General features: G+C 40.4%; 2 protein-coding genes across 2 annotated transcripts; both read right to left on the bottom strand.

The window, feature by feature from the left end:
* Window positions 1–532: 532 nt before the first annotated feature.
* LOC120941141 (putative nuclease HARBI1) lies at window positions 533–3,154 on the bottom strand. Its single transcript, XM_040354417.1, has 3 exons — window positions 2,073–3,154; window positions 706–1,065; window positions 533–537 (listed from the first exon to the last, which is right to left on the bottom strand). The coding sequence occupies exons 1-3, from the start codon at window positions 2,773–2,775 to the stop codon at window positions 533–535; spliced, it is 1,068 nt and encodes a 355-aa protein (XP_040210351.1). The 5' UTR covers window positions 2,776–3,154.
* Window positions 3,155–18,645: 15,491 nt separating this feature from the next.
* Window positions 18,646–19,563, bottom strand: LOC120940423 (uncharacterized protein C7orf31 homolog). The gene is made up of 2 exons (XM_040353268.1): window positions 19,556–19,563; window positions 18,646–19,525 (listed from the first exon to the last, which is right to left on the bottom strand). Exon 2 carries the CDS (start codon window positions 19,423–19,425, stop codon window positions 18,748–18,750), a length of 678 nt encoding a protein of 225 aa, XP_040209202.1. The 5' UTR covers window positions 19,426–19,525; window positions 19,556–19,563; the 3' UTR covers window positions 18,646–18,747.
* Window positions 19,564–20,401: the final 838 nt, after the last annotated feature.

Raw genomic sequence — 20,401 nt, 5'->3', positions numbered from 1 at the left:
CTTTACAGGTCACTTACTCTCCTTACCTTAGGTTGGCTATAGCCATCTGCCATTACGCCAATTGGTGGTATTTATTTTAGTTTTATTTCATTTCTCCCCTCTCCCACACAGCGCAGTTAACAGCACTCATTTCATTCACCATCTTTCTGGCAAGGACAGGTTTCAGGCAACTGCAGCATTTCAACTGTCTTTGGCACACAGTTCGGTCTTCTATTTTATTGCTTCTCACTAATGTCAAAAAAATGTTGGTACTTATTAGCAGATGAACAGAATTTTCGCGTGTATAACCCACACTTACACTTGTTGCAATAAAGAATTCAAACACACTTTTGTTTTGTAGAAGACTTTTAAGTGAAACTTTTATTTTATATGTTTGAAACTGTTAATGTTGAATGTTTTACAAGATAAAAAATAAATGCAAAATAAGTAAAACAAAGTAAAAATACAAAAACAAAATAAAGATTCATTTTTTGGCAATTTTTGTACTCCTGTCTTAATTTTATGTTATTTCTCCAAAGTTTTTATAGTTAGGTTAACCTGAAATGAGAAAAAAAACATCATTGGTTAAGATTTGACATTGATAAACAAGATCAGCCCAAATAATTCATTTTACAGCATGTCTGTCTCTTCAACTTAATAATGCAAGTTTGTGATCTTTTCTGATGATGTTTGGAAAATTAAAAACATGTTACGGTGGTTTATTACCTGAGAAATAGTTTGTAATCAGTTTACTTCTTGCTGCATTTCCCCTGTGATCATTTTCCACTGGAATTGTGGGCATGTCATCCTCCACTGTGGTGTCTAGTTCCTCTTCTAGTCCTCCATGCCTTGCAATGTTATGGAGAATGCTGCATGCTAGGAACATATCAGCAACCTTACTGGGGGAATACTGAAGGAATCCACCAGACAAGGACATGCAACGGAAACGGCTCTTTAGGACACCAAAGCATCTTTCGATAACCACTCGTGTTTTGGTATGAGCTTCATTGTAAGCTGCTTCTGCAGGAGAGGATGGCCTGTTGATAGGTGTTAAGAGCCATGGTAGACAGGGGTAACCAGCATCTCCTATAAATTTTAAAACAATATAAGTTTGTTTGTAAGTATAGAAGAAATCATGCTCAATCACATGATGTAGTGGTCAATTGTGTGGTCATTTTAGAAAATTGTCCAATGTTAGTCACATATGGATAACATATGTCTAATAAAGCACATTTCAAAGTTATTTGGCGGGCAAGGTTCTGGACTTGTACTTTTGATTGAGCATTAATGGTACTTAACTCACAACACAACAGCATACCACAGTTGTGGGGCATGTTTACTGTAGTGCATGTGAATGTTATTAAAACAAAGCATGCTGGAGGAAAAGTCTGCCTGTCATAGATATTTCAATACTATAGTGCAGACCTCATATGGGACTATAACGGAGGACCAGAGGGACATGTCTCTTTCATGTACAATACATATGCACAATGGGGGGGGGGGGGTTATTGTTGTGCTTGGTAGTGCTGCTTGATGTTATGCATATTGGGGGGTTACCGTATGGGATAGTGTTGAACTCCCAGATTTAAATATTAACTATACATTCAAGTAAATCAACTACTGACACAATTGTTGCATCTTATGCTGCAATCATTTACATATAGGTACTGTACTTAATTCTGGTGGGTGGCTTCTTTGGCACACCTTGGTCATGTGTGTTTTGCTAAGTAGTTCCTAGCTCTCTCATGTGATGTCTTAATATGATAGTGTAATACATCACTTAAGCAAGCTTGAAGTAGTGACTACTTTTCAGTGCACACGGAACATGTGGAACAACAATACACCTCACATGAGAAAGGAAAGATTTGTGGACCTTGAACCAGGTGATAGCTAACTAAAAAGTACTTGAAAGTATTTTGGACATTTAAATTCTGAGTTTATTATTACATGTTTTTGAAATACTGATTAATGTAAAGCTGTTGAGCTGTCATGTTACTGATATAGCACTAATGTCAGTCTAGTATGGAATAAAAAATAAAAACGCATTTATAACTGGAAAACACACCATAAAATAAACAGTGGAGCACACTTACCCAGCAGCCATCCATTATTTTCTAAGTCCTTGTCCAGAGTATCATATATTCCCGATTGGCGCAATATATGGGCATCATGACAGGATCCTGGAAAGCCGGTGACAACATCACGGATTATGAGGTTTGAATCACAGATCACCTGGATGTTGAGTGAATGGTAAGCCTTACGGTTTCGGTAGATGTACTCCTGTTCTGATGGGGGACATAATGGCACATGGGTGCAGTCTATTGCCCCAATGACATTGGGCATTCCTGCTAGGTCAAAAAAAACACGTTTAATTTGATCCCGCTCTTCACGTGACTTGCCCATGTGTATGTATTTTGGAGCAAGTTGTCGCAGTGCTTGCAGGACCTCCACCAAGCAGCGGGAAAAACTGGGTTGTGAGATGCCAACAATCTCACCACTGACATGTTGGTATGAGGCCTTTCCTAAAAAATGAAGTACTGCCAAAAAACGCACAAGACCTGGTACTGCATTACTTCTCCGCGTGCGTGTTTCTAGGGCCAAGTGTATTTCATCATACAGGGAATGTATCATGGGAGAGGATAATCTGAATTTGGCTATCACCTGGGTTTCAGTAAATTGATCCAAAAAGGTACGTGAACGGAATACACGTTTCTCTATCTGAACGACATTCTGACGTGTCCTTCTTCGCCTCTGGATCAGTTTCAGTTCAAATAGAGCACATCCAAATGGTTCCATCTTGCACAAAACTCCTAACAAAATTGACTACAAGCCTGAACCGCCAAAAAATTCCTCTCAACAAATGAAATATCGCCTGGGAAATGTCATAACGACACCCTCAGGGAGGTGCTTATTTAACGATTGCTTAGCGATCGTTAACTGTCTAAAAAACCTTTGTGAATTGCACTTCTGTACATATTTAACGATTTGAGTCGTTAAAACAACGATCAATACGTTCAATAACGACTCAAAACTAAAAATATCGGTTCCGTGTAGTGAAACGTTATTTGATGATTTTTACAAGCGTTAAGTCGTTTAGTGAATTGGACTTGCTTCAATAACGTGTGAAATCGTTTACATAACGACCGGTATCGGCAAAAAAAGCTTTGTGAATTGACCCCATTCTATCAATTGTATACTTAGTTTATGTATTTTTTCTGGGGTCTAATAAAGGGCTTGTACGTGCCCGCCTAGACGTGGGTTGGGGGTCCGATCGGGACCCCCAAGGTACATCCGGTGGTTACGTGGCTCTATATGTGTCCCCCTGCGTGTCACTTTCTCCTCCTGTGTAAACACAGGAAGAGGGAAGTGATGACACTGACACCAGTACACGCAAGCACAATCCCCTTTGGATCTCCAATCCACTCCCCCATCCCCTTGTCACAGTATCACTGAATGCAGTGATCATATATTTGCTGATCACTGCAGGCAGTTTAGTGTAAGGTCCTGGGTAGCCCCCGTCCCCACCTTAAAAAGTTTGAAGCCCTGCCGCTGTAGTCGCTAGGTCGATTGAATTTTTGTTTTTTTTTTATATTAAAGATATGTGTAAAAGAATATTTTTTCTTTTAAATGTCACTACATTGTTGGATTATTAAAAATCACAGAGGGGATCAAATATCACCATTAGTAAGCTCTATTTGTGGGAAGAAGAGAACGCAATTTTTGTTTAGAAGCCATGTCGCATGACCGCACAATAGTCAGAATTGTAAAGACACATTTTTAAACTTAACAGCATATTGGTACGGTAATAAATGCTTACTGTAACGACAAACAATCATTCCATTATTACATTATGGGCATTTTGTAGTTCTGTTATGTTTTTTGATAGAGTTTACCTTTGCTATCATGGTACTTATTTATCCGTGCCCAGTTTTCATATACTTGGCTCCCAATTGAACACCAAGCGTCCCAACGGGTGGTCCTCATCTTGTAGCCCGGTGCCCTGCTGTCATAAAGACAGGGGTGCTCCTTCACCATCCTGATGTAAGTTTCCGGCTCCAGCATGGAAAGGGTTCTGTCAAATTCTGCCTCCATTGTTAAAATTGTGACTTTTCTTTATTGCAAGTAAAGTAAAATGGTGATTTCAGAACTTCCTGTAAAAAAATATGTAATTTCCTGTATTTCTTTTGAAGCTGTATGGGCGTCAAAACGCGCGTAAAAACGATTGCTGTCGCGCGATACGCTCAATTCGCGCGTTTCCCATTACTTGCTATGGGGAAAAAAAAACGCTCGAAAACGCCTATGTCGCGCGATTCGCGCGACAAAAAAAGGTCCGGGACTAGTTTGAGCTTCGCGCGACAGGCGTTTGGGCGTTCAGGTGTGAACAGGCACCATAGGAAACTATGTTAATTCTGCCCTCTCGCGTTCGTGAGCAGTGCGTTTCAGGCGTAAAAACGCCTAGGTGTGAATGGGGCCTAAAGGTACCAAGGATAGGGCAGTGTTGGTCTCTCTGTTGAACGCTTTTATATTCACTAGAAACTAAAAGGTCTTGATGGAAGTGGCTCGTTTGTATATAGCAGAGATCGTTCGCTGCGTCCGGCCGGATGTTGACATCCCGTCAGGCGGATGCAGCGTCTCCGCCATCTTCAAGTACTTTATATTGTGTGTTGAATCCAGTTATAAATGGGATTCTCTCTTTTGCTGTATTCTTTCTACTTTTACTCTGTAGCAGGGTGTTCCTATCTCTGTGGCCTATTTTTTCTCTGATTTCTTCTAGATAGATTCATTGACAAAGGGTACAAACGAAGCAATCAATCAGTATTCCCGTTTGTGTAGTAATCTTCCATTAAATTGCAGTTGCGTTTTATTCTAACGCTTAAACCTTAATCAGCACCAGCAAGTGAGTAATGATGCCCCGCCCTATCACACTGGCATTGTTTGCGCATTGTATGCCATCCTCCACCCATCATTTTCTTTTCATTTTTAGATTTAGTTTATCTTTTTTCTCTCTCATTAGGTTTGCACATGGGAGCCTGTCTCCTTGTTAGTTCATTATTGGCGTAATTATTATTATTATTGGCGTAATTATTGGCATTTGTGGACAGAACTGACATTTTTCATGACTCTGACAACAAACATAACTTTACAGACATAGTTTACAGACACCATAGTTTGTCTCTCCACCATTGACACCGAAGCAGGCTAAGGATATGGAGTGGTTTCTATCTTGAACAAATTTTTAACTTCTTCAGTTCTTGATCGGCCTCTTTGGGGCACTATTCCATTCACTGACACCAATAATGGGGGCCTAATTAGATTTGATTACAACAAAATATGGGGCACTATTCCTCCCAGGTACACCAGTGATGGACCATTCTTTACTCCAACTAGACACCAGGACATTTTCTACTCCCACTAGCCAAAGCCCAGGCCCCCTAAAGTCAGAAGTATAGTAAACTGGCCCATTGTTTGGGTACCCCTCTTCTAGATGAACGACAACCTTCACACAGTATGTATTGGAGTACTTTATTTTTATTTAGCACAGGCAGGAACGCTAGAAAATGTTCTTTATTTTTGCATTTTACAGTCAAAAGTAACTAACAGTAAGCAGGCGGATATACATACAGTCTTGTCTGATATCGCTCACAAATTTCTAGTGAGCGATTATAGTTTAGTGCCCTTTCACAGGATCAGATACGCCTGTCCTTTTTCTGGCAGGTCCAATTGGCCCAACTATTCATTTCTATGGGGAGGTGGATGTCATGTGTCTGCTGATACAGGCCGACCATCTGTTTCAACAAGATCCACTAAAAACATACAACTGGCAATACATTCACCATCCGTCCAGCATATCGGACGAAAAAGGACAATTGGTCCTTTTTCATCCAATCTCCCCATAGAGAAGAGCGGGTATGGAGTGATATGATGGTAGGAGGTTTGTTGTGGATGGATACATTTTGATGGAGGTATGAAGTAGATTCGGTGAGATTGAGGGAAAGACATGTCTAGTCTATCCTGATAGAAAAGTCATCAGTAAAGAATACATGTCCCAGCTAGGTCATCAACATGAATCACAGTTCTTGATTTCCAGAGTCTGTATGTCTAAGGTTTTCCCAAGTCACCCATCCCCCAAATAGTAGTGGGTAAGAGGCTTGATCCTTAACTTTGCCAAAAGTCCCTGTCCTGGGTAGGTCTGTCACAACGATGATGCCTTTAAACACAAATTGTTGATTTTATGCACACAAATGGAACACCGTTTTTGGCTAATCAAATATTTTTTAACATTTTACTGAGGTTGGTTGAATTGACATGGCGTTACTGCTCACATGGGAATCCATGTGCCAAGACTTTAACCCTTGTTACTGACCATTTACTCACCTTTCACCCACAACAGTCTCTCTCACTCACACACACACACACTCACAAAGACACACTCACTAACACAGACAGACACACTCACTCGCACCCACAGACAGACACACTCGCTCCCACAGACAGGAACACTCGCTCCCACAGACAGACTCTCAGACAGACAGACACACTCTCAGACACAGAAACACACACAGAGACAGAGACACGATACATATACCGTATCCCGTTTAAAATCTAGTAGTGAAAGTCTCATCGCAACTCTATAGTGCATTAAACGTTGTCTTAACCTGTTAGAGTCACAACGGTGACCCTGCCAAAAACAGTCCCCCCTCCCAGCCCATCACCCCCCGAGCCTGGTGAGGGCATCTGGTACCCAAAAATAACCAACAAAATGAAATACGTCCAGCCACTAACTCTGGAGGCAAAAGACTTAATTTCAGTGATATACATGTTTCAACATAAACAGGTATTCTCTTGGGAGCGATTTTCCACTGAGCAAAGCACGGATCCGCCGCGGTGGATGTGTTAAGCATCCAAAAAGAGTTTAGTCTGAACTCCTCCTGCGACCAAACATAAACGTCGCTGAATGTACCTCTGTTGCCGCCGCCAATATCCTGCCAAAGTCACGCAGGATCTCAATCATGTCCCCCGCGGCACATAACTTTTGCAGTTAGTGGATCCGGCTGCTCCCTCCAAGCCCGGAGGGAGTCCTTTCCAACCCGGCAAGGCACAGTAACTGCAGCAGGGGAAGTTTAACCCCCATCGGGAAAACACAGTAACGATCCCAAAGCACATCCATGAACCCTCTGACTCACCTAAAACAAAGGAGTAAAAACATTAAATCACACACAGCATAGTACATGTAAGTGCAAGGTAAATTTGTTCAAGAACCGTTTTTGTAGTGATAAATATGTTTCCAGCTTTGCAACTGTATGTGTAAAATTTGATTCACACATGTTTCATGCTATGCATTATATCACTGATCTGTATACTGCAATAGGGCACAAGCTATGTCCAGTCTAGCATCCGTCATTGCTTCAGAAGTGGTCTTCACAGTATTGATGGTCCTGGTCCTAAGGAACTCCTTGGCAAACTGTAAAAACATCACATTTATCATTTCTAACAGTATTTCACATGAATGTAAACCCCGACAGGGTGGCAATATGGAAAAACACATATTCTTTTTTTATATATTTGCCTTTTTTGAATAACAGCCCAAGGCTTTCAATCATAATTTACTAAGGACAGTTAAAATGCATTCATTCATCGCTGAAAAGGTGCTTTTTATCACTATTTTTTTTTTAAAAAAGTTAAAAATTAACTTACCTGTTGGGTACCTGGAATCGGAGTCAGCAAACAATGCACCGACTCCAACTCAGACTCCTACTAAATTTAGATTGTTGGAACATTTAGGTGTCGAAACATTTATCTACCGACTCCACAGTCCTGCACACAACAGTATCATTGTCTGAAACAAGAGAATAAAAGTTTACCAGCAAGATCAGGACACCACAGTTATGGGAATCCTGCTGGTTGTTGTGTTCCATGATCCAGGTCTTCCATTGGGCTTCACGTGAATTCATGTTCAAGAACAGACTAGTTATGGTTTAAAATAAAGACACATGTAATCAGAAACTTGTGCACATATGTATTATGGCCATTTTCTTTAAGAAGCACACTTACCCCCAGTTGTTCTGCAATATAGAGCAAGGAAGAACAAGGGTGGGACTTTAAATGAGGCATGCACCCCAGGAGGACAACGGTAACGATAGACATTGGCAGGTGATTGACCCAGTAGTACCAAACAAATAATATGAAAGCATTGCGTGATAACAATGGGCAGTCAGTTATTTAGTAGCATGATAATTATACAATAAATACAGTAATCACATGATAAAACTGTTACAATAATCAAAGGAATATTGTATAACTTACAACAGTTCATGGTATTGGTAATCAACATAATTGAAACAGGTACATACTGGGAATGATATCAAGAAAGGGGGGGCCAATTCATTGGAGCGTGTCTCCATGGTATATAGATATAATATTAGTACGTTGGTACAATCCACTAGTATAGAGAAGAGATAATTGATATTAGAGTGTCAAATGATGACAAAAGGGGAGCCTCTAATAGCTCACAGTAATATAAAGTAAGTGCATAATGTAGCCATTATACAATCTCCAATTCGTTGGGGTATCTACAAATTACATTATAGTCGATGTATAGAAGGGAGGGTTAAAAGTATAATAGCAGCTGGTAAAAGGGGGCATCTAGTGGCTCCTCCATAGTACTCGTAGCCATGGTATAATACATTCAATATATAAAAGTTGGTAGAGGATAAACTGTCAACGAACAAAGAAGGGGGGCGTCTATTGGCTCAACGCGTTTCGTGGCTACTGCCACTCTTCAGGAGCAGGGTATGAGGTAGGTGTCTGTAGATATTAAACATAAAATAATTTAGAATAAGGGTATGCATAGTAAACCCAGTCTAGGGGGCAGGGGAGAAGGAATAGAGTAATAACTATTCCCCAACTTACTTACAGGTATGTCAAGACCATGGGAACAAGCCAGGGGGGCAGAAAGGTGGCCGGATAGGTAACAGCCCACGGGAGCTGCGGTGGGCTAAACCCACCACTTTTATTTTATTTTACCAGCTTAGGTTTCAGGGGTTTAGTTATACAGTACCCCTCACATCGTTACCCACGATGTGTTCTTTTGATATGTTGCTGCCCTATATTGGGACAGCCTTTGTCTGGGCGGATCTACATAGGCCGGTCCTTTCAGTCCCGGGAGCTGTGATGCGTTCTTGGGGCCCGCCCTCTCTCGATCTCCCCATTGCCCTCGGGCATGGCGGGAGTTGGGCGGACGCCCAATTTCGCATCGACGGCACGTCTCCTCCGTCATGTTCGCTGCGACACTACCAGTGACGTCAGCGGACAGACGCTGTTGAAATCCATCCGGAAGTCCTTCACCGGACGACCTACGTGCCGGTGGTGAGCCACCCCCCACCCTCAGTGAGTATATATACTCCCTCCAGTCCAGCGGTTCCTCTCATGGCGGTGCATATCATGGTCTTGGCTGTTTCCCTGGCACGTATAGCACTTTACAAACTCAGGTACATATTTTTACTCTTGTTACCATGTCTCACTAAACTTATTTTTACATACACTAGGTCCCAATTCTCTATCCCTTCCTGTTTCTGGCATATCACCCCATTTCCCTGTATTGGGGTCCACTTACAGTTCCCTTATGACGCTTGGTACCATATTGGGACACAGTGCACTTTTCCACATTTGTTTTTGCTACAATTTATGTATCATTATACCCCTGGCTTATGCCTCATTACACCATTACACTAATTTTTGTTGGTGCCACACCATTTCACGTCCCAGCTACTATTAGCTCCTACTTTTTATAACTTTATATTTTTTTTATTTTATTTTCACAGATCACTTTTTCTATATGAGTCATACCAACCTCCATGCACCCATGATTCCGCCATTGGGAGAATTCAGCGCTTTTTACTGGATCAGCTCCATCCTGTGGTGGGTTTAGCCCACCGCAGCTCCCGTGGGCTGTTACCTATCCGGCCACCTTTCTGCCCCCCTGGCTTGTTCCCATGGTCTTGACATACCTGTAAGTAAGTTGGGGAATAGTTATTACTCTATTCCTTCTCCCCTGCCCCCTAGACTGGGTTTACTATGCATACCCTTATTCTAAATTATTTTATGTTTAATATCTACAGACACCTACCTCATACCCTGCTCCTGAAGAGTGGCAGTAGCCACGAAACGCGTTGAGCCAATAGACGCCCCCCTTCTTTGTTCGTTGACAGTTTATCCTCTACCAACTTTTATATATTGAATGTATTATACCATGGCTACGAGTACTATGGAGGAGCCACTAGATGCCCCCTTTTACCAGCTGCTATTATACTTTTAACCCTCCCTTCTATACATCGACTATAATGTAATTTGTAGATACCCCAACGAATTGGAGATTGTATAATGGCTACATTATGCACTTACTTTATATTACTGTGAGCTATTAGAGGCTCCCCTTTTGTCATCATTTGACACTCTAATATCAATTATCTCTTCTCTATACTAGTGGATTGTACCAACGTACTAATATTATATCTATATACCATGGAGACACGCTCCAATGAATTGGCCCCCCCTTTCTTGATATCATTCCCAGTATGTACCTGTTTCAATTATGTTGATTACCAATACCATGAACTGTTGTAAGTTATACAATATTCCTTTGATTATTGTAACAGTTTTATCATGTGATTACTGTATTTATTGTATAATTATCATGCTACTAAATAACTGACTGCCCATTGTTATCACGCAATGCTTTCATATTATTTGTTTGGTACTACTGGGTCAATCACCTGCCAATGTCTATCGTTACCGTTGTCCTCCTGGGGTGCATGCCTCATTTAAAGTCCCACCCTTGTTCTTCCTTGCTCTAAGTATCGGGGATGGAAGCGCTCGGCTCTATGCCTTACGCTTCATTTAAAGTCCCACCCGTTTAGTGTTCTCTATTTGTTCTGCAATATAGAATAATAGGAAGTTTCATTTCCCATTGGGTCTATCACTACAAGGACCTGCTCTGACACGATGACAATCTAAAAAAAAAAAAAAAAAATAGAAATTAAAACAAAAACACAACTTAGATGGTGTTCATATTTATAATTTACAAATGACCAAATTAGACAAGTAATGAACCTTCAGATTTCTAATGAAGTTTAGAATTTTGTTAAAGGAATTGTAAAGGAAAAAAATGTTTTTGCTGAAATGACTGTACAGGGTATAGAGACATAATAGTTAACCGATTCCTATTAAAAATACATACAAATCCATCATATAATGTACCTGCAGTTTCTAGGTTCGTTTTTGCATGCTGTTTTCTGCCTGTGCTGTACAGAGGCACAGAGCCAATACAGGGCAGTGATGTTTTGGAAAACGAAACTGATTGGTGCTGTGGGGTTTTAGACACACAGTAATCACACCTCCTTGATTAGTGACCACAGAGAGAAAGCTCCCAGTACTGTGGTCATCAGCAAACAGACAACCAGAAAGTGTGGAGATCAGAGAAGAAGTACAGCAACGTGAGAGCAAAAACGAACAATGAAGACATGAAAACAGCACTGCAATAAGGTAAAGGAAGCTATTAAGATAAAAAAAAAAAATTCCTTTACAAACCCTTTAAGATCTGCCTTAGAAAATGCATTATTTCGTAACATATCTTCAAACTTCCTCTTGTTATCTGAAGTGTTGCGGCTTGTGTAATCAGAGGCATAGACGGACATAATCAGCAGTATCAAAAAAAAAATAATATGCAATAAAAAAAAAAAAAAGAGGTATAAGTATATATACAAAACAATTGTAAAGAAGAATGTGCACAAAAGTAAAGAAAGCTAAATCAAATTTTATAGAATAAATACCACTAAAATCTAGAATCTCCCCTTCTATTTGATAGTTCCAATTTGTAAATCACCATGCATTGCATTCCAGTGGCCACTGATTTATGGTGATCCATAAAATGCATAGCTACAGGTGATGTATCGTCTTTACCTACTATACTTGATATATGCTGGCCTATTCTTTTCCTAAATTCCCTGATGGTTTTGCCTACATAGATCTTGCCGCAAGGGCAAATTATTTGCTAGACAACAAAGGTTGTAGAACAATTGACAAAAGGTTTAACTTTATATGTATGTTTGCCAGAGGAGTTTTTAAGTGAATTAATTTTCATAACATATTTACATACTGAGCAATGTCCACATGGGTGCATCCCTCCAACATGTTTAGCGAAAGATAATGTTGTTTGACCCTTTGTATTTCCTCGAGTGTATTCGCTATGAACTAATGTGTCACCTATAGTGGGTGCACGCTTTGCTATCATATTAGGACGAGAGCCCAATATTTGTTTCAATTTATTGTCCAGCATAAGCAAATGCCAATGTTTACCCAAAGTTTGTTTTAGGTAGTCCCAGTGGGTACCATAGGTAGTCACCAGACCTACCCTGTCTCTATCCATTTTTTCTTTTCTTTCCTCATCTGGTTCTAAGCCCAAGATTTTTTCACTTGTGTTTTTTTCACTGCCCTTAATTTAGCTTGTTTAATTGTAGAATTGGGATAACCTCTTTTCTTAAATCTTTGGCCTAGTTCCTTGCTTTCTTTATGGAAGTCTTTTATTTGAGTGCAGTTTCTACGGATTCTAAGGAATTGGTCTGTAGGGATTCCCCTAATAAGTGCCCATGGATGATGGCTAGTGGCGTGGAGAAGGGTGTTTCCAGCTGTAGGTTTTCTGAAAGTATTAGTCACTATTTTTGTTCCTTCTTTACGGATCAATAGATCCAAGAATTCAATCTGTTCCCTATCAACTTTAAAAGTGACAAAGATATTTCTGGTATTGTTATTCAAATCACTCATAATTTTCTCAAATTCAACTGTAGTCCCTTTCCACACCACTAGGACATCGTCAATGAATCTAACCCAAAGGGCTACATATCTTTCAAATGCGGGATGATGGTATATTTCTTGTCGTTCCCACCATCCTAGATGTAAACAGGCGTAGGATGGGGCACAGGAGGCTCCCATAGCTACTCCCCGTTTTTGACAATAGTATTTACTATCAAAAACAAAATAATTATTTAACACAAATTCCAAAAGTTCTAAGAATTCATTATGTGAGCCTGCCAGAGGGTGTCTTATGTCCAAGAGTTGTGATACCGCATCTATTCCAATTGCATGAGGGATGGATGAATAGAAGGATTCCACATATATGCCTGCTAGCAAACAATCCTCTGGTATTTCCAGATCATTTAATTTCCGTAGGATATCAGCCGTACATATGATGGCAATTCTTGATTGAGATGTTTAATTCGTTTGTCAATATATTTACCAATCCTTTCTAATGGTCCACCCATCCCTGATACAATCGGCCTACCAGGCGGTTTGTTTAAATTTTTATGTACTTTAGGTGTAATATAGAATGTAGGTGTATTAAAATGAATTACTTTAAGAAATGAAAATTCCTTCTGGGTCAGTAATCCAACTTCAAATGCTTTTGCAAGGCGATAGTTTTTTTCTGTGACAAGGTTTGGGAATGGGTTGTCTGGCCATTTTTCATAGCATTTGTTGTCATTTAGTTGTCTATAGATTTCCTCAAGATATTAATTTTCTGGCCATAGAACCACATTTCCACCCTTGTCACTGGGTTTGATAATACAATTAGGTAGTTCCTGCAGTGCTTTTCTCTCTTTCTGCGATAAATTATCTACTCTTGGTTCTATTTTATCCCAATTTATAGACCTAATGTCTTCCATGATTGCTTCCAGAAACATTTGAAGATATTTATTATTTGAAAAATTAGGGAATCTTTGAGATTTATTTGCTAAACCAGCATATTATATATATATATATATCTGCTCACCAGCATATTATATGTTCATACATCTACCATTTATTTGTGCTTATCTGCTACTAGCTCATGGAGTACGAGCAGTTTAACAGGACACAAGCATCATATGGACATGCCTATCTGAAATTCTTGAATGGACTTTAGCCATACGCTATGGGAATCCGTTTATTATTAGTGTCTACACGGTTGCATTTCTCTCAAGTGCAGTTCAGGTGAATTTTGACGTTGAAGAATTCTATTACAGTGCCGCCAATACATATATTATTTTTTGAACGTCTCCTTAATATTTATTGTTTGATGGAATTTGGATAATCTACTACGCCAGACGTGGCGATTTATATGAAGAGGATATTTTCATTTCTTCCATTAAGCATTAATAGAGCAGTGGATTCAATCCATGTTTCCTTTTTGAGATATCCCTTCTTATTGCATTTTCCCACTTAGACAATGGTATTTTTTCACCTGTTGGTACAGGGAACCACTGCCTAGTGTGGAAACTATTAGGATTATTGTTGATAGTGGGGTCTCCTTTGTGCTTTTGGGTGGGGGGTCTCTGTGTGTTGTGTGGAGGGTGAGTGGGCTGCATATAGACCCTGATCCCCTTTTGGGATGATCGAATCTTTTTTCTCTTGTTAGTCACTGGTCAATGCCGTCTCTTTGAGTGTATATTTTTGGGCTACCCCATGGGTAGATTTATACCATTTTGGGTAACCTGTGTTTGTTTTTAATGCCTTAAAAAAAAAAAAAAAAAAAAAAAAAATATATATATATATATATATATATATATATATATATATATATATATATATATGTGTTCTGTTTTGATATATACCATAATAAATTTGTAGTAAACTCTTCAGGGTGTGCAGCAGTCTATTTTTCTTTTTTGTTTTATTTTTTTGTTGCAAAGCAGAGGTACGGAAGTTTTTAAAATAGTTAATTTGCTTGTACCTCAAAGGGATATAGTTTTTAGACAAGGCACTGCAGAGGTTCTCTTCGGGAGACATGCCAACAGCTCTTCGGTATGGCTTTAAATGGTCAATACTAGTGTTCCTGTTTAAAGCAACCCCCTGTAAAGTTGCTAATCCAACGACCTTGCCACACATCTCACGAATAATGTAAGGGCCTGAAGAATCGAACTCCATCTTTCCTCCTTTTCTTTCATGTTTTCTTGCATTATACAAAAGAACCTCATCGCCAAGTTTGTAGGATAAACCCTTGTTTTTCTTCAAAACTTTATTTTCATGAGCTAACTTCTGTTTCTCTTGTGCCTTTTGAATGTTTTGCATCACAGCTTCTTTAACCTTGTCCATGGATGCTCTCTTTTCCGCCACAAATGTGTCATAGCTCCCTTCCTTAGGCATTATAATATTGGACAGCTGAAAGGACAGACAAGTTATGAGACAAAGAATGTTTGATATGCTATCACAATAAATAAAACAGACATTGGCAGTCAAAATGTTTTGCAAGTACAAATATTTATTAGTAGAAGACTGAAATTATTATAAATACAGATTTATTTTGATAAGCGGAAACTGTTGGCACTATATAAAACATGTATAATAATAATAATAACAACTCACAGGCAGGTCAACTGGAACTTCAGAGGGGAAAACCGCCTCCCTCCCATACATAAGAAGAAAGGGAGAATGCTTTGTGGTGCATTGGATTTTGGATCTTAACGAAAAAAGTGTGGCGTCCAAATACACATCCCAATTCGATTGCTAGTCATTTACAAGTTTCCTGAGAGCTCTAGAATGAACAAACAAAACAAGATTCACACATTTATAACACTTTTGCAAATAATGTGGCATTGGTCAACTACAATAAACAAGTCCATCAATGCAAGATTATAACTTCAGTGAAAGCTGTGGACCAAAGTGTGAATTGTAAAAATGGAATGAAACTTACCACTTGATGTTATCATTGGTTTTTTCATCCAGTCCGTTTGTCTGTGGATGATAGGCTGCTGTCACACTCCTTTTAATTCCTAGAAGGCAGCACATCCTGTCGTTGAGCTAAAAAAAAAAAAAAAAAAACACACATAAAAATATATTTATTTTTTAGAAAGTAGCAATAAAAAAAATAAAAAAAGCAAAGATAATACAATTGAAATCACACATACTTGATTAACAAATTCTCTGCCCTGGTCAGAAAGAATTTGTTGGGGACAGCCATGTCGATATATCATGGAGCAAAGACGCTGACCCACTTCAACAGCCGATTTCGATTTTAGAGGATAAGTATGCCTCAACCCACTTAGAATGGTAATCTGTGGCAGTCAGAATATATTGATACCCATCCGCTGTTTTGGGTAAAGGGCCTTTAAGGTCAATGCCGACCAGCTCCCAGACAGCAGACACCTGTGATGAAAGACTTAGGATTAAATGTATTTTATACATACATACATACATACATAACACAGAATATATTTACCTTAATACACTCCAATGCCTTTGGAGCTGCCAAAGGCTTTCCAATCTTCTGACACTGGTGACATTCCTGGATCTGTTTAAAAAAAAAAAAAAAACAGTTGGTAAACACGTGTAAAGCTTTCATAAAAAATTATAGTAGAAAAAAGATTTAAAAAATGAGTGTGTACCCAACGCTCAATATCCTTGCTCATGCCTTTCCAGATAAATCTTGAGGACATGGCCATCCTGGTTTTCAAAATTCCTGAGTGTCCGCCGATAGGAGTAGAATGGAATTCTCCGAAGATCCTCCTAGCTTCTTCCCTGGATCTGACCACCATTTTCCCCTCAGGCCCCGTACACACGATAGAATCTATCCGCAGATAAATCCCAGCAAATGGGTTTCTGCGGATAGATCCTATGGTGTGTACACGCCAGCGGATCTGTTTCCGCGGAGAAATCTCCTCTGGGATGGATTCCAGCAGATCGAATATTTGTTGTGCTGCACAACATATCCATCTGCTGGAATCCATTCCAACGGATGGATCCGCTCGTCTGTACAGACTTACCGGATCCATTCGTCCAAAGGGATTCCCCGCACGCGTCGTAATGATTTGACGCATGCGTGGAATTCCTTATATGACAGCGTCGCGCCCGTCGCCGCGTCATAATCGCGGCGACGGCGCGACACGTCATCGGCAGAGGATTTCCGCGCGGATTTCAATGGGATGGTGTGTACACTCCATCCCATCGAAATCAGCGGATTTCTTTGAGAGGATTTATCCGTGGAAACGGTCCGCTGGACCGTATCTGCGGATAAATCCTCTCGTGTGTATGGGGCCTTCAAGTAGACCTCGTCCCCTGTAATGAAAGGGAACAATTAACAGCTACATTCATGAAAAAGCTATATTCCAGAATTAAGTTGATGGTATTTTGTGATAATAACCTTGTATTGTACATTTGGAGGCGTACTTCTTGAGACGATACTTCTGTGATTTGGTATATCCAGATGGGTATTCTCCCGCTGAGATGAAGTTGAAAAGGTCTTGCGACTTCTCCATACCTATAAATGTAGAAGAGTGTGAGCTCAAATACACCAAAATATAGACAATACTTACCGTCTGGAAGTTCTGATAAACCAGGCACTGCTAGGCAAAGGATGGTATCAATGCAAAGCCTGTGAGGGAACAATATGATGATAAGACTGTGAGCTCAGATAAATAAATACTCCACCAAGATATGCAAAATACTCACTGTCTGTGTATCCGTAAATACTGGAAACTGCTAGGCAAGAGATAAATGCAAAGCCTGTGAGAGAACAATAAAGGTTATGACATTGAGCTAAGAAAAAGTCTTTGCCACGCTGTGGAATATAAGCGTTATTAGGTTACTCACATCATAAAAACAACTACTGTACTCTATTCAGTGTAGTCTATTATATATAACCCAGTGTTATAAGAAAATACACATTCCTGTACAAGACACACTGCAAAGTGCATTCAATAGAAAGCAGAGGATATGTAAAGCTCGTGGGGCAGATCCACAAAAGGATTACGCCGGTGTATCTACTGATACGCCGGCGTAATTTTTAATTTCCCACGTCGTATCTTTGTTTTGTATCCACAAAACAATATACGACGGCATCTGGGATCGATCCGACAGGCATACATCTTAGTACGCCGTCGGACCTTAAATGCAATTTTTCGTCGGCCGCTAGGTCGCGTTTCCGCATCGAGTATGCAAATTAGCTATTTCCGACGATCCACGAACGTACGAGCGGCCGTCAAATTTTTTTACGTTGTTTCTGTTCGGCTTTTTCCGGCGTATAGTTAAAGCTGCTATATGGTGGCGTACTCAATGTTAAGTATGGCCGTCGTTCCCGCGTCTAATTTTAAATTTTTTGTTTTGTTTGCGTAAGTCGTTCGTGAATAGGAATGTGACATCATTTTCACGATGAATCCAATGACGTCCTTGCGGCGTACTTTGTCGCAATGCACCCTGGGATATTTTAAGGATGGCGCATGCGCCGTTAAAAAAAAAACGTTGTTTACATCGGGTCACAACGTATTTGCATAGAACACGCCCCCATCACTCCCATTTGAAATTGCGCGCCCTTACGCCGCAATAGATACACTACGCCGCCGTAACTTACCGCACGGATTCTTTGAGGATTCACAAGAAGAAAAAGTAAGTTACAGCGGCGTAGTGTATCTTAGATACGCTACGCCTGCCTAAAGATAGGCAGATCTTTGTGAATCTGCCCCCTTGTATTCATTGGGATATTTATTTGTAAAGAAACATGTTTTTTTTTTTTCAGGAGATTCTTTTATTTCTCTCGCAGTGTTTATACAGTGGATTATACTGTTAATTATGGAAATAGTGGGAATGAAACCCATAAAACTTGTGCTTCCTTCCAGAATGGCAATTTTTCTGGAAAGTTTTGGTGGAATGTTTTTTGAGCGGTAGACTTTGAGAAGGAATCTTGAAGCACAAGTAGAGTTGCATGTGGCAAAGTCTTTCCAGCTTTATGAATGCCACTTTGTGCTCTTATGTGTTTTGGCGAATATAGTGCCCTAATATACTATCTTGTGGTTTTATAGAACAAGCCTCTAGACTAGTAAAACACCTTTTCTGGAATGGTTTACTAAGCTCAGAAGCCTTTTCAAAGGCAATATATGGATCCTGTCCACCTGTTAAATCTTCATGGACTGTTTTATACTCCGAATCTGAATGGGTTGGTAAGGGTGTTAGCTGTCTTCTGTACAATGCATCTGTCTTTTCTGTGTCTGTAATTTTACTTATATCAGGTTCCTTGTGTCCCTGAGTTGAGGATAAATACTTCTCTGTGTTTTCCTTCTTAGTTGTGTTACTAGCAGTGTCAGAGGTACAAGATCTATGCCTAGGGGTCTCCACCTCAGTGTTCAAATTGGGTTTATATTCTACAGTTTCACTTTCAGGTTCTTCCTCTTTCACAAGAGTCCGGCGACCCTCTCTTGAGCGTGCAATGCGTCCTTCTATTGGTCGTGCTTGTAGGACAGTCGATAAGAATGCCGGCTTCATTTCTGTGTTTTCATCTGTTTTTCCTGTTATGTTGCCAAATACCTTCTCATAATAATCATCAAGTTGTAGTGGGTTCATTTCACCACGGTCTTTTGTTTTCTTTAGGACAATTGTAGGATGTCCACATGCTGGTGTCTGTGGGTGGAGTGGAGTACTGCAGCGCATAGGTTCATCTGCTGGTCTGAAGCTTGGAAACACGGCAAACTTAGATATGTGGGAATGGTATGGATGTTCTGCTGGGAAATCAGCTTGTATTTGTTTCTCACTGAGAGAAGCAGCAGGAGGTTTTGGATACCTGTTGTCCTGGATCTTCAAGTAACGCAACATATCCTCAATGAGTCGTACATCCTTGTCTGAGTGATTGTCTGTCCTTGTTCTGGAACCATCTGTGCACAGACTAGCAGTCCTCCACACACCGCTCTGGTTCCTCCTCCTTCCGCAATTCCTTCTTCCGCGACACCTCCTTCTGCGATGCTTCCGTGCGGGTTGGGAGCAGCTCTGTCCTCCTCCTGGATGTTCGTTCCAGCATCGACTTCCTCTGCGCACATGCCGTGTAAACAGTCCGGTAGTAACGGTTCTTCTTGCGGTGATCGATGGCGGATAGCGACGCAATGGTTATCTGCAACTTCTTCCTGCAGGGCCGCTGCTATTTTGGAGATCGATGCTGGAACAAACATCCAGTAGGAGGACAGAAACATGTTATGTTTAACACCTCTGAAGTTTGTTTTGCACAGAGTGGCTGCTATCCTCCTCCTGGCTCCTCCTGTATTCTAGTGCTCCATTGGAGGGCGTTCTCCCTTCGGGCACTGGCGCGCACCCATGTTCTGCTGCTGCCGCAAGCTCTGTGCCCATGAGTGACACACTCACTCCCACAGACAGACACACTCACTCCCACAGACAGACACACTCACTCCCACAGACAGACACACTCTCAGACAAGACAGACACACAGAGACACATTACATATACCGTATCCCGTTTAAAATCTAGTAGTGAAAGTCTCATCACAACTCTATAGTGCATTAAACGTTGTCTTAACCTGTTAGAGTCACAACGGTGACCCTGCCAAAAACAGTCCCCCCTTCCAGCACATCACCCCCCCAAACCTGGTGAGGGCATCTGGTACCCAAAAATAACCAAC

Source organism: Rana temporaria, chromosome 5 (genome assembly GCF_905171775.1).
Source record: "Rana temporaria chromosome 5, aRanTem1.1, whole genome shotgun sequence".
Taxonomy (NCBI): domain Eukaryota; kingdom Metazoa; phylum Chordata; class Amphibia; order Anura; family Ranidae; genus Rana; species Rana temporaria.
The sequence above is the reverse complement of the archived record's forward strand: the minus strand, read 5'-3'. Positions and strand labels throughout refer to the sequence as shown.

What these genes read in the sequence shown, in the direction of transcription:
- LOC120941141 (XM_040354417.1), bottom strand. Translation starts at nt 2,775, where the DNA reads ATGGAACCATTTGGATGTGCTCTATTTGAACTGAAACTGATCCAGAGG. An exon ending in AAATAATGGATGGCTGCTGG is followed by an intron (nt 1,066 to 2,072) that starts GTAAGTGTGCTC and finishes TAAAATTTATAG; the next exon opens with GAGATGCTGGTTACCCCTGT.
- LOC120940423 (XM_040353268.1), bottom strand. Translation starts at nt 19,425, where the DNA reads ATGCGCTGCAGTACTCCACTCCACCCACAGACACCAGCATGTGGACAT.